This window comes from Grampus griseus (genome assembly GCF_964374135.1).
Source record: "Grampus griseus genome assembly, chromosome: 7".
NCBI lineage: Eukaryota > Metazoa > Chordata > Mammalia > Artiodactyla > Delphinidae > Grampus > Grampus griseus.
Window position 1 is genome coordinate 65,919,772 of NC_139001.1, and position 20,595 is coordinate 65,940,366.

General features: G+C 39.5%; 1 protein-coding gene across 1 annotated transcript in view; it reads right to left on the bottom strand.

Annotated features, from left to right (window-relative positions):
• Positions 1 to 873: 873 nt before the first annotated feature.
• The window catches only part of CSRNP3 (cysteine and serine rich nuclear protein 3), a gene marked incomplete at both ends in the record, with an annotated part of 167,630 nt that continues 147,908 nt past the window's right edge, over positions 874 to 20,595 (bottom strand). The window contains 3 exons of the mRNA XM_082658556.1: positions 874 to 1,911; positions 3,968 to 4,264; positions 18,867 to 19,126. Of these exons, the coding sequence (XP_082514682.1) occupies positions 874 to 1,911; positions 3,968 to 4,264; positions 18,867 to 19,126 (1,595 nt within the window). The remainder of the gene's footprint in view (positions 1,912 to 3,967; positions 4,265 to 18,866; positions 19,127 to 20,595) is intronic.

Sequence of the window (20,595 nt, forward strand, 5' to 3'; positions counted from 1 at the left end):
TTTTGATGCAGGGGAGTAGAGTTTGAAGGTGCTGTCCAAGCTAAGAACCAAGATGATGCTGTTTAAAAAAGAAAGGCAATTCCTTCTACCTCCATCTCTGGAGTCAACTGAGGGAGGGCAATGAACTAGACCCTCACCAGAGGATTGTCCTAACTGTTAACTTTAGAGAAAACTGTGTAAGGACCTGCACATATAGACTCATTTATTTGTCCAAAATAGCAAAAATAGGCCTATTTCACCCTTAAGAAAGTATTTGCAAATTTGATCAGACACGATCATAAAAATGTGAATGGATTCCAGAGGCAATCCATGTGGGCATGCTCGGTGGTACTAACTATGTGTCTTCAGCTTAAAAGAACATGCTGCTGTTCGTTTTCATCAAAACATGACTTCTAACTACCATAAATAAAATACGCATGGAACAATTAAATCTTTTTCTTACAATAATTACTTTTACATTAAAAAGTCACCATCATCTTCAGATATATCGAAAATTAGGACTCTAAATCTTATTATTTCCCAGTCTTAGTTAACAATCTTGCACAGGCCCGATAATCCAAAACTTGGAGCTCTGATCTACACAGCTTGGCAGGTTTCACACAGTTTCACAGGTAGGCAACTGTGAGATATGCTTTTTTAAAATTAGCATTTTCTATCAAAACAGTCTGAAATCGTTTAAAACCCTCATAGAGACTGCATTTGTGCAACGGCACAGTCACGTAGCTAGAAGGGAGAAAACAAAATACAGTCTGGAAGATTCACCACGGTCCAAGTTTTCTTGGTCCTCAGCTGAAACCACGATGAGCCCAGGAAATCCAATTAAATACAGTGCTTTACATAGGAGAAGAGTTGGTCCAAGAATAACTTAAGCTACTAAACAGGGACAGTCTCCACCACGGGCGATTTGATGCACTCTTCGTGCAATCTGCTCTTTTCTGCGAGGCTCAAAGAATCTTCAGCAGGATGCTCTGAAATGTGACTGTCCCCATTCAATGCAGAGCCAAACCCTTCCTGGGAGGGGCCTTTCAAGTATGAGTGAAATTCCACTTGAGGATGATTGGACCTGTGTTCGGGATATAAGCTATTGCAGGGCACACCGCTGTCGTTTTCCGAAGAGGAGCAGCAAACGATGACAGAGGGGTTGGCAGCTGGGTAGTGGGAGGCGCCGTACGCCTCTTCCGCTTGTCGGGCATAGTCCACGAATTGCTCCGGGGTCATGGTGTAAGGCACCAGCGAGAGGGCACCGCTTTTGACAGTCTCTCTTTCCGAGTAGTTCTCGGGGATCTGGTTGGGAGTTCCTGGAATGTGGCTGTCTATTTGGTAATAGAGGGTAGAAGAGTTGGCATAAAAGGGAGCGCTTTTCGCGTGGCTTTCGTGGACGGCCGTGCCATCGGAGTAACAAAGGACGGAAGGAAGAGGGACCCCTTCGGCATGGGGACCCAAAGCTTCCACGAAACTGTCCCCTTTCTCGTCGTCGTCCTCCTCTTCCTCCTCGTCGTCCTCGTCTTCCTCCTCGTCTGACTCGCTGGGGGCCAAGCTTTGGGTGCTGGAGTCCGTGACTCCGCTGCAGAAGCTGCTACCGTCCTCCTCTTCCTCTCCTTGGCAATCTAATTCCTCCGCCGACTGCAGGTGCAGCACTGCAGCCTGGGGTTCCGTTTCAATCTCAAAATTGTCTGCGATGGAATATCCGACGGAGTGAGCCACAGGGCCCATGGAACTACTGTGGGCACTTATCTCCCCGTGGCAGCCGTTCAGCGTGGGGATTTGCTGCTCTCGGTTTTTCTCCAGTTCAAGTTTCATTATTGTGTGCAAAAAGTGAGTCCGGACACGGATAGGATTAAATTCAATTCTACCTGCTGTGTTACTACATCCTTCTTTAGTGCAGCCACATGGGAAAGACATTCGATCCACCTTGGAGGGAAGAACACAGATTAGCCCCCTGGAACTCTTACAAATCAAATAAAAATCCAGTACCTCAGGGCAAAGCCTTTGAAATCTGGGATGACTTAAACCCACTTACGCCAGAACAAACGACAATCAAACTGCAGACAGAAACAAAAAGGGAAGTGAAGGCTTAGAACATGAGTTAACCTAATTTTAAACCCATACTCAAAATAAAAATGAGTTATGGTGTGTAGTTTTGTTCATTTATCCCTCCTGTGCTTTCTTTACTTCTGTCGCCATTCTCCGTTTCCCTCTTCTCTCCATCCCATTAATTTTGCTCCCATTTTTTTCAATGCTTCTGTCCTTTCCCCAAGCTCCCTTTTTTTCTGCTGCATGCCAGCTCACAGGCTCAGTTTGAAACAAACTTACTGCCCTCATCCCCACCTGCTATTTTTAGTCTAAATGACATGACATTCCTCATTCTAGCCAGGAGGTTTTTTTTGCTTATTATAAAATGAACTTCTCTGCCCAAGGTGTCCAGATTGACACCACCTTAGTATCAAGCAGTGTGATAACTCACTCTCATTGGCGTACCTTCTCATTCTTTTGGATCCTTGGTAGGTGACGCACGTATGCAACTGCAGGCTGCGATGCGTACGCACATTCATGACGGTGACTGGTGGATTTTTGTTTAGTTGCTGGCTCCCCGGCCTTCCCTACCCCTCCCTTAGACTACAAGCTTCTGGAGAGAAGGAGATGTTCATTTAATCAATATCCCATGATTATTCGAGTGTTTGGACTCTGTAGATAGAGTGATTAGGTTCAGCAAGTGTTGTTGGACTGAGCTCTTCACTCAGGTGATGAGTGGAATTCTGGGCAATCTGAGGGACTCCGAAGATATTTGCTGGCTTAGATTCCACCTTTATGCAGACCAGAGCACAGGCAACCAGAAAGAACTTGCCCTTCTTTCCACCTTATCCAAGCATGGGGTATTTCCCATGCAAGAGAGGAGAAAGTGGATTCCAGCACAGTCATCCCGGTCCCCACAAAAAGTAGTAGCAGATGTTGAGCCAGAATCTATAGCTACTTTCTTACCTGTGATTCCACTTTCTGTGAATCTACCTCAAGCAACTGTTCAGTTGATAAGAACTGTCCTCTCCTTTTGTCTGCCTGAGAGGCTCTTATTGAAAAAGTTGAGTTTCTGCATACAATAAAAACCCCTAACTAATCATGGCGCACCAATGATATAGATGGATAGGAACCTGAGAAGTATCTAGTTCAGGGGTTGGTAAGCTCTTTTTTTGTAAAAAGGCCAGAGAATAATTATTTTAGCCTTTGTGGGCCATACAGTCTCTGCGACAACTACTCAAGCTCTGCTGTAGAAGTATGAAAGCAGTTATAGGCAACATGTAAACACACACAAAAAATACATGGCTGTGCTTCAATAAAACTTTACTTACAAAAACAGGGCGGCAGGCTGGATCTGACCTGTGAGTTATCGTTTCCCAACCCCTGACCTAGCCCAGCCCATTCATTTTAGAAGTGGGAAAACGGAACCCAGTAAGTTTACCTGACTTGCCAATTTCACATCGTGGCAAAAGGCAGAGCCAGGAGGAAAACTCAGTTTTCTTAAGTCCCAGTCTGGTAATTTTTCCACTAATCTACACTACCTCTAAGCAATCATCATTTTACACCCCATGGATGGATCAGAGAATACAAACTTTAAATGTTAGGGATGTCATGATCTCCCTGAATGCTTGTAAGAAGACAAAATAAGTTTGCATAATAAATGAATCCAAGAGCAAACAATTTCAACTGACAACTGCAGCTTGGATTGCCTTTCACACTATACCATATATATATATATATATATATATATATATATATATATATATATATATATATTACATATACCCCTAAATGTCATTGAATTAGTATTTCTCTCTTCTTGAATCATGTGTCTTGCCTTACCCCAGAATTTTCCTCCACGTGTGGGAAACTTCATTACATGGAACACAACTGCCTCTTTAGGGGTTGGTGTATAATGTCATGCCTTCGGATTCCTTGAAATCCCAATCCTTACCTGACACTTAATGCCTGCCAGGCTGCAGGTACACGTTTCTGGATCACAGAACACCCGGCAGTCACAGCCACAGTCCTCTCGAGATAGGCGGATGGCTCGTAGCTCATGCTTTTCCTCCACATCAATCTTTTTCACCCCAGAGGCCCGCAGCAGTGCTCTCCGTTTTTTTGTTGGCAGGGGTTGGAGAAAGAAGTACTCGTCTACCTCGGTGTTGTCTAAATCGATATCATCATCAGAAATGTCATCCACTGTAAGAGTGCTAGCTTCTTCAGATTCCACGGTGCCATTCTTCGTCATCTAGAAATACAAAGCAGCAAAAAAGAGACTTAGCATGGACAGGGTCTAAAATCCCTACTTCTGCACTTGGTAAGAATGAAGCTATTATATAACATTATGTCCCCATAATCCATAAGTGTTTGTGGATAGGTGTGGGAGATTAAGAGGTATAAACTTCCAGTTACAAAATAAATGATTCATAGGGATGAAGAAAATGTTTGTGAGTCAAATCATTTCCTTTTACTTTTCTCTTTAGAGAAATTACAGGAAGGAAAATGAATGCATAAAAATGATAGGCTTTTAAATGGACACAAGACTTGTTAATTGGAACTCTTAACCTCTTAATGTTAGGAGGTATAGTTGCTGGAGCTTTCAGCCTGCGCGATGTGAAAAAGGCCAGAGGTCACAGATGCCCATCAGTGAAAGCTATTGTTAGACTCAGTTTGTGATGGGCAGATTTGATGTTGGAATAAATGTGTCCTTGTTCAGAGGTGATAGCATCTTAGCGGAAGCTACTGCCACCTAAATAAGCAAACATGTCCTTGAAATAACAACCCTGTCTTTTGGGCTCCAGAGAAACTATGTACTAGGAAGTAAAGTTTTGCTGTCCTGTGCTGTTGGGATTACAAACACGGTTTCCCTACAGAATGTTCCATGAACGAGAGCTTGATATGACGCACTTAGTCAGGTCACTGTGCTCTCAGTAAGACAAGGAGCAGAGGGCAGCGTGGCAGGCTCTTGCCAACAGGCAACCCAAACAATGAACTCCTCCCTCGAAGGACTTCATAGGAAACTGCCCAGAGCAATACCTTCCACATAATAGCACCTGTGGACGACTGTGTCTCATACCCATAACTTTTCTGCTTCTGTGTATATTTCTTTTCTAAATTAATTTCATCCATCGGGAAACCCTGAGTCAGTATTTCACTTCTTACTGCCATATCACCACATAATATATTTTCTTCATAAAAAAACATTTAGAAAGAGACATTTCCTCTGAATATAAGCAAGAACTATATTCTGGGAAGCAGCACAGGAATAAATGAAGAAACTCAGAGATTATTCAAGGAAGTTCTATATAGGGAAGCTATTTTGATTCTTTAAGTTTTATATGTATCACTTCATGAACTTCATTAACTGCAATTATTACTATGCCTTTTGAACTTAATAACAATTCAGTTATTACACAGTTAAAATACCCTGGTGACACCAGACATCAGTTTCTTATCTTCCTAGGAAAAATCCTATATTTAGATAAGAATATTTATTACTGACAAAAATCCCAACCTGGACAACTCTGAATGTATTGAAAAACAAACAGAAGATTGATTTTTGCCCTCAGGTAGAGGAAACAACACAGTAGCAAGTGTATATTAAAATATATTGCAAAGGGTCCCTGAAATGCATTGTCAAAAGCTACTAATTTATGTATTTTTTTATATTTCAGAGCTTAAATCTGTGTTCCTATAAAGTTGGGCATTTCCTTTTATTGGGTTTTGTTTCTTGGTGTGATCTGTAATTTATTTCCTTCCTTGGAATTTCTTTATAAATGTATTGGTTAAGCTGTTTTCATTTTTCTGTGATGTCCACTAACAGTAACTGGTAACATCACAAAAACAACAAAAAACTTCATTTCATATCAACAGGGTTTGATTTTTTAAAAAATAATGGTTGCTGTCATATAATACATGAAATCTAAAAATCAACAAAAAGTAAGACTTCAGCAAACATTTAAAAACATGACAATTTTTAAGGCAACATGACTAACCAAATGGCATCTAAGAATGAAAAAGAAACAACTGTATCTCAAATAAACTACAGATGATGCTTATTCCAATACCGTATGATCCCACTCCTGGGCATATATCTGGAGAAAACTCTAATTCGAAAAGATACATGCACCCCAGTGTTCACAGCAGCACTATTTACAATAGCCAAGACATGGAAGCGACCTAAGTGTCATCGACAGATGAATTGATAAAGAAGATATATATAAACACACACAAACACATATATATACATACACATATATGTGATGAAATATTACTCAGCCATGAAAAAGGATGAAATAATGCCATTTGTAGCAATGTGGATAGACCTAGAGATTATCATACTAAGTGAAGTCAGACAAAGACAAACATCATATGAAATTGCTTATATGTGGAATCTAAAACATGATACAAATGAACTTATTTACAAAAGAGAAACAGACTCACAGACAGAAAGGAAATTTATGATTACCAAAGGGGAAAGGGGAGGGGAGGGATAAATTAGGAGTTTGGGATTAAAATATACACACTACTATATACAAAATAGATAACCAACAAGGACCTACTATATAGCACAGGGAACTATACTCAATATCTTGTAATAACCTATAATGGAAAAGAATCTGAAAAAGATATATCTATATATACATATATATATGAAGATATATATACATATTCAGTTACATATATATATGTATGTGTGTGTGTATATATATATATATATATAAACTGAATCACTTTGCTGTATACCTGAAACTAACACATTGTAAATCAACCATATTTCAATAAAAATTAAAAAAATACAATAAAACAATTCTTCACTCATAAAAAAACAAATATAAGAGCCCTTAGAAATGAAATCTGCATTTCTTATTCCCACACTTAAATTACAATAAACAGTTTCATTTTTAAATAAAAATTCAATTAAGAATCTAAAAGTCCTTGATACACAGCTAGCTACATACTGTTCTTACTCTTGTTCAAGAACCCACAAGGGTCCTAATTTAGATTTTCAAAAAAATCTCACATTATCATTGAAGTGATCTGGCAAGGTTTTCTCCTCATCTATCCAATATCATCTCTGCCGTTGCTAGTGAAGACTGGAAATATTCTAGTTCAACCCGGTTAATTGGCTTCTCTCTTTGTCCTCACGGTTTCTGGTTTGGTTACGTAACCAATGACAGATACTATTCTCTGCTGTCCCCTTGGAAGTCCTTCCCCAGCCCTCTCCTCCAGGATATGCCCATTTGCCCCTTTCAAACGCAGACCAAACCTATCGAGTTTAAATGCTCCTTTAAATCAGAGTATTACATACATTATTTTCAAATGCATTTTTCTATATTAGAGCAACGGGGCAATAAGTCAATGAGCTCTCTATTTCTGTCCATCAACTCATGTTCATCATGCTTTCAAGATCTTGTACAACAAACTCTAGGGAGTCTTCCATGATTTCCTCATCTGTTTTTGCTGACTCCTTTACCCCATTGGTCCATCTTCACAAGAATATTTATTTTGTACATTTTGTCTCTTTGACATGAGTGATACCTATAAATGTCTTCTTCCTATCTCAGAATAGAATCATTGAATTTTCAGATGTTAGTTCATCAAATACAGCCTCCTTATTTTATGCATTATTGAGGCTCAGATTAATTGTGTCCCCTCCAAGACATGCTTATAGAACCTAATTCCCTGACCCCTATTCTAGCATGCTTTTCCCTGTGTAAAACAGATAGATTCCAAGTTTTCAATGGTACCTAATGCAGTACAGGGACTATAATGTGGAGTTAAACCTCAATGTGTCTAACAAGCTATTTTGTTTACAAAATAAATACATACAGAGTAACCAGCATATTCAAAGGAATGCTCTCTTTTGAAGTAGATTCCTTAGAAGCCAGTCTGGGATTTGGACCATTTCTATCTCAGTGTTCTTTTCCCAAAGAACACTGCCTTTCCAAGAGCTCAAACAAAGCTTGCCAAAAATGTGGTTTAAGGAGACCACCAAAGGATCCTGACCTTCAAGCCTGCTTGTGTGTGTGTGTGTGTGTGTGTGTGTGTGTGAGAGAGAGAGAGAGAGAGAGAGAGAGAGAGAGAGAGAAAAGAAGAGAGATTGGAGCTGGAGGTGAAAGAAAGGTGAGAGAATCATACATGAGACGATAATAGTAACAGTTCTGAATCTGTGTGTCACTGCTGCAAGCACTTTACCTGCGTTTACTCACTGACCATCACAAAAATCTCACGAAGTAGATATTAGCATTCTACCCATTTAACTGATGGGGAAACTGAGGCACAGGAATGCTAAATAACTTGTCCAAGATCATAAGCAGTGAGGTGTGTACCACATCAGAATCCTAAATATTTAACTCTACAGCTTGGGTTCTTAACTGTCTTGATAATTATATAGACATACTTTTTATATATTGAATATATATTCAGTGATCTTTTGTGCTTATTTTACATTAGGCTCTAAGTGTGTTGGTGCACAAGACATGGGTCTTGAAATCAATGGATTAGAGTAAAGAGAAGAGGAATCTAGTAATTTTAATCCAATTTATAAGGATTTCCTAGCTGAGCTTGAACACAAGGCATTGAAACCATGCAGGAGGGCCACCTTGAGGTGGGGCTGGTGATGGGGTGAGGAGGGTAGACTTTCACACCTAAGCTTGAATCTGAAGGTGGAGTAGCAGTTAGCTGAACAGGTGGAGGCAGAAGGTATTCCCCACTGAGCAACAACAGCTTCAAAGGCCTGAGATGGGACAGAGCATGCATTCGTTGGCTTGCAAATTAGCCAGACTGGCTGAACTTTTGTGACATCACTTCCTGTCTTGATCCATAAGCAAAAAACAAAAAAGTAAATAAACTTTAGGTTTTCAGAAAGTAGCATCTCCCTTCCCCTGCCTTAGCCATTTTACAGGTGAAAAGTAATGACTTAACTCATAATTTGATTTAGTGATCCTTATCTTATTTTATATTTATCTCACATATATGTGCATTTATTTATACTGTATTGGAAGTATCTTAAGGTGTGTGTGTGTGTGTGTGTGTGTGTGTGTGTGTGTGTACTTGCTTTGTTCCAATGATGCTACTTAAGATAGGACTTAGTTCTTGAGCCACTGTGTAAACTTGTCCAGACTCACTCTACAAATGAAAGGACTATAACTTTTCTTAAACCGAATTGAAACATCTTACTTTTGCAAATCTGTCTGATATGTACTGTTACGTATGAGTAAATAGTTCCCAAAGCGCAACAGAGTAAAACCTTTGCCCATCTAAATATATTTGCGGGATGGGACACATTACACATTACTGTCAGAATCGGCAGAGTGATTCTCAGACTATCCTGAATCAAGTACCAGGTCAGGCGGGGGAGTGAGTGAGTGGGGGGGGAGGGGATTATCAACTCAGCATTCAATCTTTTGTGGTTTTTTTTGGCTATAGCATGTAGTGGATATATTCCACTGTAAATTCCTACAAGATGAACTTTTTGATGAATTAAGTGCTTGAAGAAACTAATTTAGTGCAAAATGATTATGGAGAGGGAAACAATACTGAAAATGTGGATGGACTATAATGCTGAAAACAAAACAAAACAAAATAAAACCCACAGAAATAAAAACACTTCCCTTCAGTGGTTAAAAGGTGTTCTTAGTAATAAAATCTCCTGGTTATTACAAAGTTCTTAACACATGTAACAATGACAGTGGAAACAAGAATGTGAAAGAATAATTCAATTCCACAAACACTGATTCCTGCCTATTATAATGATGATGATCTGTATAATGAGTGGCCCAAGCTATCATATACTGAAAACAAGGTACTGAACTCCCTCCATACTTTATATAAATTATCTCACCTGATTTGCAAACAATCTTAGGAAGTATTTTTGCAGTTGAGAAAACTGGAGCTTTTGTTTTTGGTTTTGTTTTGCAACAGTGCTTTTTTCTTTTTTTTAAAATTGATCTTTATTGGAGTATAACTGCCTCACAATACCGTGTTAGTTTCTGTTGTACACCAAAGTGAATCAGCCACATGCATACATATGTCCCCATATCCCCTCCCCTTTGAGCCTCCCTCCCATTCTCCCTATCCCACACCCCTAGGTCATCACAAAGCATGGAGCTGACCTCCCTGTGCTATGCTGCTGCTTCCCACTAGCTAACTATTTTACATTCGGTAGTGTATATATGTCGATGCTACTGCCACTTGGCCCCAGCTTCCCCCTCCCACCCCGTGTCTTCAAGTCCATTCTCTATGTCTACAGCTTTATTCCTGCCCTGCAACTAGGTTCCTCAGTACCATTTCTCTTTTTTTTTTTTTTTTAGATTCCATATATATGCCTTCGAATACGGTATTTGGAGAAAACTGGAGCCTTGAGAAGATAATTTGCCAACGTCTAGTTACATAGATAATTAGTGATTGCACTGAGAATCAAACTCAGGTCTATTTGACTCCAAAGCTTGAGCCAGGCTCACGAGACGAGTTTGGAGTGAAAATTCTTAGAGTAATAGGAAACCTGTATGGAAGAAAAGGATATGGTTGCAGCCACGCTCTAAGAGCTGATCTCAGCACTGCAGGGCAGGAGGCAAAGAGCAGACAAGCTTCCTTATAATTAGCTCATTCAGAAATAAAAAAATATATGACTCATATACAGAGAACAGGAGCTCAAAAAAGAAGACAGGAAGCCAGCTGAAGATATGACATTCTCACCAGTTAGCATTTCCTTTGAGTTTTTATTTTGTGGGCTTGCGGAGGTGTTCTTTCTAATAGATATGCCAGCAAAAGAAGCTGCTCCAAGTGACAGCTACCACTGTTGAAATAATGTTACTTTTGATTTCTTCAGCTGACTTTTAAATCTTTTACCCTGGCCTGCGTTTAATCAGCATAGTATGCTGCCTAATTTTGTAGTAATATATTAGTGTTGGTAATTGGTTTTATGTATACCTCCCTCATTCATTCTACTGTGAATACATTGAGAACAAGGACCATATCTGTCTTGCTCATAATTCTGTCTCCAGCACTGTGTTAACTGCAACCTCATACTAATTGATTAATAAATATTTTTGAATGAATGAATGAATATCCTTAATCACTATGCTATGCTGCCAGCCGCTGTATCAGGTATCAGGGTTTACACATGTATAACAGTGCTTCCATCTAAGTAGCTTCTAGCCTGCTGGGGAGATGACCATGTAACAAATATGATACAGTGTGGTAAGTTCAATAAAATATATGAGCAAGTTATAGAAGCAGTGGGAAGGAGGAAATGATTGACAAATAAAATGGGAGGGGAGGTACAAAGACACAAAGTAGAATTATTTACTTCTTACTCTGATTCCACGTCTCTATCAAGGAGAAAAACCTTTAAACAAGAAATGGGAAAACAGCTAGGAAGGATTTCATGTAAAAACAAGAGGTGGGAGAGAGTGAAAGAGTACTGAGCTGTTTTATGTAAGAATACTCAGGCCCAGGGTATTCATGTTTTAGAGCAATGAAAAAGCTTAAAGTTATGATTGCTCAGTCAAATATCTGTGAAGAGTCATAGGGAAAGGAATTAAAAGGTAATCAAAATGCAAGTGAATTATTATTTTAAAAAGTGCTAATTCTAGGGCTTCCCTGGTGGCGCAGTGGTTGAGAGTCTGCCTGCCGATGCAGGGGTCACGGGTTCGTGCCCTGGTGCGGGAAGATCCCACATGCCGCGGAGCGGCTGGGCCCGTGAGCCATGGTTGCTGAGCCTGCGTGTCCGGAGCCTGTGCTCCGCAACGGGAGAGGCCACAACGGTGAGAGGCCCGCGTATCGCAAAAAAAAAGAAAACTAAAAAAAATAAATAAATAAAAATAAAAAGTGCTAATTCTAGATAAAATTCCAGAAAAGATGATTTAAACAGATGGTCTGTACATGTGAAAAGAGGGAACAGTGACTGTTGCCTGGGCCCACTAGGGAGAAAATGTCCATTTGTCAAATTAAAGCCCATGAAGAATCTTAATATATAAAACAGACAAAAGCAAGAGTGAGGCACCCAGAGCCCTGACCCCACGGAACATAATTAGAAAACCAGTGATCTAGTCTTGAGATTCTCTGACAAAATTTCTTATGTTCTGTACATGGAAGGATGGAATACAAGATGATTAATAAGGGTATGGTTGAATGCATGGATTTTTAGTTAGTTGAAACGTTGAAAATGTTTCAAAGAACAGCGATGCTCGGCTCCTTTGCACCACCAATGAGGGATGTGGCACCTACACATCCTATCGGCAGTGGTGACCCACCTGGCAAGGAATCTCCAGGGAGGTCGCTGTGGGGTGGTGACAGGAAAGTCTCCCCCTTTTCCTCTTGAGGGTCACTACTCTGAGGGGGTATCCTGAACTTGGCCCTGTCTTGTTAAATATAGTTTTTAAATAATATATTGGATGGATAACTAAAAGGCAGGCTAATCATACCTTCAGATGACAAGATTAGGTTCATTAAAATAGAAAACAAAACTTTATTGATGCTTCTCTGTACACCATGTCTAGCGCTAAAGAAGATTCTTGCCCAGGAGATGTTAAAATGTTTTAATTTATGTAATGATGCAGACCTGATTTACCTGGGTTTTGTGTGTTTGCTTGCTTGTTTTTTGTTGTTGTTTTACTTACCACCAGCATAATATGAACAAAAACATTGATTAAGGTCCAGAAAGCTACTGTACCTTTAGTGTATACTGTGGATAGAGTATCCACGACTTGGGAGAATGTAATGTAACATACTGAACAAATCTCACTAGGAGTACAATGTCCAGATCGAGTACCATATTGTGAGGTGGACATAAATAAATAGCATTATATCCAGAAGAAGGTAACCAAGGCCATAAAGTGTCTGAAAAACAGCAGGATTAGTGAAAAGAACTAGGGATGTTTAATCTTATAGAACAGAGACACATGGAGCCCATCCATATAGCCTATTATCAAATATTTGCGTGTCCATCAACACTGCTTTCAAACACTTGGAGTTTGGAGAACTGGGACAAGATTTATTCTACGTCCTTAGAGGCCAGAATTAGGGTCAAAAGGTACAATTAGATGATAGCAGTTTGATCAACAGAAAGAAGAGCTTTCTAACAATTTACAGCTACAAAATGGAATTGGCTTTCTCAAAAAGCAGTGTGCTTTTATATATAGTAGTGTATATATGTTAATCCCAACCTCCTAATTTATCCCTCCCCCCTTTTCCTCTTTGGTAACCATAATCAACTATGCTACAATAAAATTTTTTAAAAATCAGTGTGCTTTGGGTTGCCGGAGATGTATAGTAAGGGGCTGGATATACAAATCTGCATATGTATTTGATGAAAGGAATGCCTGGTTACCTGCTACGAGCTGGATAGATAACCTGGTCATTAAGGTCTCTGGCAAACTGAAGTAAAACATTTATATCATTTTGACATTCAGTCAAATCTTATAGTATAATTCTTTGGCTCATTAGTTGTTAATTGCAGGTGGCAAATTGGAACCAGATTAATCATGTCCTTGAAATGTTAGGTTGTTTTGTCAGCTAATAAATATTTCAACAACCTGAATTTACAATGAGTCTTTGGTTTACATATCGCCCCAAAAGTCACCAGAAAAGATGATAATATCAACAATAAGACATATAAATTTTTCATACATTCCTTTATCCTCCCTTCTGGTTCAGACAAACTTTGTCTCTTTTAGCAGCAGCTAATAAGCTAAATGAATCCAAGAGTGTGGCTGATAAATATTTAACAACTGGGTCTCTGAAAAAAAAAGGGAGGGGTGTTTCTAATTTGTTGTCGAATTTGTTTGTCTAATTGTGCTGTTAGTTTTGTGTTTGCCAAGTCGCACGGTGTGAATACTCCCATCGTGGGTGATTTTGAGCTACCACGGGGAAGAGATGAGACAATCCTCTTTAGTGAAGAATTTTTACAAGCTGGCTACAGACACCGCTGCATGAACCCCATATTTTAACCAGGAGAATCAGTTCAACAGATTTCTCCTCAATGAGAAGATCAATGTTTACTGTACAGGAAGAATGTAGAGATGTGATTACATATGCTTAAGTTTTCCATTTAAATGAAAATGCCAGCAATATTTTGAAAGAACCTATTCTTAAATATATTGCATTTGCTCAGGGCTGAAGCCCAGTCTCTCAGGATGCATCACTTTGGTTAGGTGTGTCTTCTCTGTTCTTGTCAAAATAGGCTGTACATGTGACATGGCAAATGGAAATCAGAGTTTTGCATTCAGTGTTGGAGCAGGCCTCCACTGAGGGTTGCATTCTGGAAGCACTGGTGCTACGTATGCTCCTGAGTAATCTCTACAGAGGCTGACAAAGAAGTTCTGTAGGAATAAGTGGAGCTTAAGACTACCAAGATCAGCAGATTCTGACCCGTCTAATAAGAACTGTGGTATAAGGAAACAGTTAAAACCACATCCCCAAATTTTGAAACTATAGGTTAGAGATATTCGGTGTCAACCACCTCTCACAAACCTCTAATCCCTCCTATCTCCTAGGTATTTAAGAACTTTACCTGTAGGTTAGTTAAATCACAAGACTCTTAAGAGGATACAAGGGGCAGGGCTGGGGGTGAAGAGGAAGAATTATAATATTGTACAGGTAAATTTCTAAATGAATAACACACAGTCATAAATCTAAGATTTGGGGTGAAGGAGATTTAGATAGAGATATTTTCAAGGTTGCTCCTTAAAGGAAGAGTCACCATCTGGTAACTTTTTTTATGAAGAAAGACAGCAAACAACCAAGCATTAGTCAAGGGACACATGAGAAAACTGTATAGCTTTGGAAAGCCTCTGGAAATGGTACAAGAGTAGAGAAAGGCTTGATCTTAGAAAGGAGAGGAAAAACAATCAATGTTGAAAAAACATTAAGAAAGAGAGTCCAGTGAAAGCTGTGAAAACTAAGGTACATTTCCTACACCAAGGTAGTAGAATCCAGTAAGATATAACCCCAGAGGCAATTCGAATGCCAAGGCTCTTTTGAAACATATAAATAGCCCCCTAATGCATTTTACAGACCCATGTGAAATGGGAATAAAGTCTAATGTAATTGTTCAACAATGTGGTGCAGATGATGAAATCTAAGTACTTAATTTGGAAAAAAGTATAGTATTAAGATGACTGCATTGATTACTGTGACGAGTACAACATGTCTGAATGGGCTTGACAGGAAAAAAGTACTGTGCGCTGTAATTTAGAAATCTAAAGCTAGTTATTTCTTCTAGAAACATGCACTTTATTCAATAAGCTTTCTCTATTAATTGTTTCTAGGCAATGTTTGGCACACCAATGCCAACAACAAAAAAGACACACTTGAACCCCCCAAATAAAATTGGATTTGTTCTACAAATCTAATTGCATATATTATTTCTTAATATATTTAACTCATAATTTGATTAAGAGATGAATCACTAAATAAGAAGACATTTTACAATGAAGAGCTAAATTTCTATCTTATTTTGTTTCCAAAGAAACATCAAGAAACATCAAGATGCGTGTCTGTGTTCTTTTTACTAACCTTTCACTATGAAGGCCCCATGGGAGGAGGTGTTGTTGTATAAATGGGCTCACTATTTAGAACCTAGAGAGACACCCTGGAAAGACACACAGGTAGAATGGAAAGAGAAACTTCTTACTCTTCTGGGGCTGTTGATTCTGAAGTAAGTAGGAAGGAAACTACCCAGTTCCAAGTCCAATGAGTTTCCTAGCAAGGGCTTAGGAAAAAGTTTGGTGCTGAGAGCTTTGGAAAGTGTTTTTTGTCAGATGCTGCCTTCTCTTTCCTTACTCAATGGGCAGCTCGCTGTCACCCACAGAGGGCCACCTCCAGGCAAAACCAAAGTGGCAAAGTTTGTCTTTAATAATCCTCCCTTTCCTCTTTGGACCCCTCTCTCAGCTACTGACCCTCTCTTGCTGCTCCAGCCAAAAAATGGAATCAATTTAGTCACATTTCGTTGCTTATGCCAGAGGTATATTTCAAAACAAACGTCACATTAAAAGTGAAATTTCAAGTATCAGAGTGAAATTTTTGGATAGGTAATGTTTTTGGATAGCTAATGTTAGATTTGGGGTAGTTAAACCTTAGACAAGCATAGTCAATGACATTTAAAAACTCATAAAAGTTAATACACTAGAGGAATCACAATTAAAATATATGTTTTCCTTCATTAATTTCCCTCAGCTTTTTTTAGCCAGTGAGTCCACATTGCCGTGATCTTTCATTCGTTTTATGTGACATGTGTTTCCGAGTTTTTGAATACTTTCAGTATAGGGAGGCTTAGATCAGATCACCTTAGAATCCCATTATCTTTTTGCTTGATATTCATTTGGAAGGAGTGATGATGTCCTAATGCCTTTTGTTTATATCTTTACCAAAAGGGAAAGCTGCATGTTTTCGGTTATCAATGACAAACCAAGACATGACACCCACTCGGATGAATGTCTTCCCAACTTCCAAAACTAAGCACAATGACAAAAGTAAATCAATAATAGAAGCCTCTTTTTTGCTTCTTCTTTAGCTTGTTAAAAATAAAAGGGTAGAAGTAACTGAATACAAATTATAGTATCAGAATATATCATTGCCTGGTATGGAGGAAGGACCCTGCAGGTGTGTAGCTCCCCCTAATAGTCATGGAATGTACAATGTGCTTCAAAGGTCACCACAATAAATCTTCTCTCAGATAGAATTACAGTCCCCCAGCTGTTAAAAAACCACTGCACACAGTACCAAACCCCAGAAAGGGACAACTCCCTATAGGTACAGAGATTGTCTTTCCCAATGCCTATAGGGAACAATCAATTAATTTTAGAATAGTAAGGAACAGGATAACAAAACCAGTTTTCTATTGAGTGAGCCAGTTACTTAACATCTTTGTGCTTCTTCTTCTTTGGCTGTACACATGGTCTCATAATTTACCTACCAGTGGGGTTTTGTTAGGGTTAAATAATGTTTATAAAATGCCTGGCAAATAAAAATCACTTAATGAAGAGCAGCCATCACTATTGTTCTGCCAATATTTGAATCTGGAGAATGACTTCACCCTTTGGGTAGGGGGTAGAGTTGGTTTGCAGCGGGTTAGAAAGGCAGAGGGTGGATTTCAGAAGCAAATCTGAGCATTATCATTAAATTAGGCTACATGCAAAGCAATCATGGAGGACAACAGTAACAGTGTCTGGCTACCAAAAAATCTGAAGAGACTTTCATTGAAATCTGTCAAAAATACCACCAAAGAAAATATAAGGCACACTTTAGGCTAGGTTGTGTCTAGCTTCATTTAAGCAACTGCCTTCTTGTAAATTGGGAACAAAGCACATGCATACATTGCAAAATACATAAAAACAAGGTGTTTTGAAACACACATCACACCTCTGCCAACTGACTTCATACTGGAAACTAAAGGTACAGGTAACACAGATGTGCTTATGGTGCTTCTGCTATTTAACCAGTGATCCCTTATGTTTAGCACTCTGGATTTCCTAAGAAAGACTTCCTTTTTCATTAGATAATGATGGGAGAGCACTTTCTACATGTTGATAGGCTGATGGCTCAATACAAACATAAAGAGTGTCTCCGGTTGAGGAAAAGGTTTTCTGAGCTGTGTTTCTCTCCACTTAATCTCTAAGGTGGCACAACAATAGTTATCTCCACCTGGACCTCTCCCAGACATCACTTTGATAACTCAAAAGCCTCTCAAAAGCAGTATCTCCAAAAATGATCTCATTATATAACCACCACGGCACTGCCCGCCCGCACCCCCCGGCCTGAACCTGCTTCTCTTCCTGGATTCCTTGTCATATCCTCGTTATTGAGAAAAGTAATATCACCCACAACCCATTTAGTTTTGCAAGCCAGAAATTCAGGAGTCATTCTTGACAGTCCCCCTCTTTCCCTTCCTAATCCAACCCATCATCAAGGACTGTCGATTTTATTTCCTAAATTACTCCCTCTGTCCATCTCTCTTCCTCTCTCTACCATCAGTCTAATCTAACCTACCATCATCTCTCTCCTGGACCACTGTAATAGCCTCTTACCTGGTCTGACTCCATAAGCTCCCCCAACATGGCTGCCCCTGCCCCGAAACTATCCTCACATCATAGCATGAACTGAATCACATTACCCTGCCACCCCCAACTCCATGCTTAGGACTCCTGTATGACTTCTGATGGCATCAGGATGAAGAGGAAACAAATGCCTCAACCAGACTTACAAAGCCCAACCACCACCACCACCCCCCGCATCATTCTACTTTCTTCAACTCTGCTCCAGCCATGCTAGCTCTGTGTGCTCACCGTGATTCCTCCTGCCATGAGGCAGCTCCAGCTCTCCCTGCCGCCTGAACCACTCTCGCCAACACTTCCTGTCTATCTGTGCAGATTTCAGTTCAACCATCACTTCCTCGAGGAAACCTTCCTTGACCTCTGGACCACATCAATTCCCTGTTACTTACTTTCATAGCACCTTGCAACTCCCCTTCACAGCACTTCACGAAGATGTGGTTTTATTTTGTCTACATGATTAATATTTATCTTTCCTATTGATACGTAAGTCCCAGGAGAAAAGCAATCACATCTATGTTTCATACTACATAGTCCCAGCCCAAGCACAGGGTCTAGGATCTAAAGAAATATTCATAGGATGAATAAGTAAACAATGTCAGGTAAGTTTTCCACCCTGTTTTCAGGCGACCATACTGTTTTTGCTTTTAAAAAGCTTCAGCAGACAGTCTGTTGTGGAAAATGCCCAGTTTAATCTGTGGATCTAAATATGAAAATGGTTAATGCAACCAAAGTGAGGTAAGGATGGGGGGGGGTTGGCAAAAAAAAAAAAGTGAGCGTCTAAGGTTTTTTTACCTTTAGCTTTAAAGAATTCAGTTTTTCCTCCCTGAGGTGTTCTCTCAGCATCTCGCGGTGAAGCCTCTCCTGCTCTCTGGCAAATTCGCCCAGGGTGTACTGGCGCACGCTGTTGTGACGGCTAGACATGCCCAGGGTGCTGCCACCTTGGCTGGGCACGCTCGTGAAGCCCTGCCTCCTGGTGAAGTAGTACACGGTGACACAACTGAAATGTACATTCTTCGTCCTCAGCCGCTTCTCCCTTTTAAGGATGGAGGAAGCTGAAAGGGAAAGAGACAGTTCAGTGAACAGCCAGGGCAGCAGTCTTCAGAAGAGGCGAAGAATTAGAAATTGCCACTCGATGATCTTCAATCTATGGTCAACCTTTTCTGGCTGGGAGACACTAAAAATGTGGTCTCTCAGAGTTGGCACCGATTTCTCTTTCCTTTCCTCTATTTTCTTCCAGCTGTGGCAGAGTAGACTTTTAAGTCCTTCTATAATGGTAGTCTAAGCAAACTTTTAGGAAAGTTGCCAGTAGTCTGTGGATCAGTGGCACAATTTAATTTCTCATTTCCTCTAACCTTTTAAGTTTTACTTTTATGGTTTTCACATAAGCCGTAGCATACTATAATCAGAAAAGACACATACTACAAACGCTTTGGCTCTTATTTTGATATGGAAGGCATCTGGCATGAAAAACATGTCTGTTTCTAAATTTTAGAAAATTCCAAAAAGCAGTAAAAATGTACACCAAAAAAGGCTCAAAGGCACCATTTAGGTATTTTTATAACCTAAATTTAACCAAGCTTTCATTTGATGAAAACTCCAATAAATAACATTACAGACAGTGGGATTTTAATCCAAGTATACATTGAGAAAATTGAAAACGTCATGAGATATATCAGAACTTTTATTACTAGTTACAGGGAAATCAAGATGCACAGAGCACGATGGAACGTTGAGATACACACTGTATTTGAGGGAAAAGAGAGCTACACGTTATAATCCTGACCTTTTGGAGTTGGAAGACATGCTAGACATCATCTAGCCCAGTCTTTTTCTTTTGTAGTGAAGTAACCCAGTCTTACAGAATTGGAGCTATCTCTTTCATGAAGAAAGAAATGAATGAAATAGACAGAAAGAAACAATGGACTCCTTGGACGTAAAAAAATACATATATGAGCTAACATTTATGGACTATGCAGAGAACTCTACATGAATTATCTCATCTTATCCTTATAACTCCTTGTGTTGAAATTACCCATGTCTCCATTTGAGGAAACCAATCCACCAAAGGTTAAATAACATGGCCAAGGTCACATAACTAGTGGTGAAACTGGGATTCATTATTCAAGAGCTCAGTCTTTTAACCATCATTTCACAGTAGAGAGCTGAGGTCATGCTAAGGGAGCTGAACAAGGCTGAGATTTGGTGTCACATTGCTTCTGGTAGATGTCAACTGCTGCAGACTCCAAAGATGACTTTTTTTTGGGGGGGTGTATATCTCTTTTTAAAAAATGTTTTATTTTTATACACTTTTTAAAGGTTTCTTCCCATTTACAGTTATTTCAAAATATTGGCTATATTCCCTGCGTTGTACAATACATCCTTGCACCCATTTTACACTCAATAGTTTATACCTCCCACTCTCCCATCCTTTTATCGTCCCTCCCCTCTTCCCCACTGGCAATCACTGGTTTGTTCTCTATATTTGTGAGTCTGTTTCTTTTATATTATATTCACTAATTTG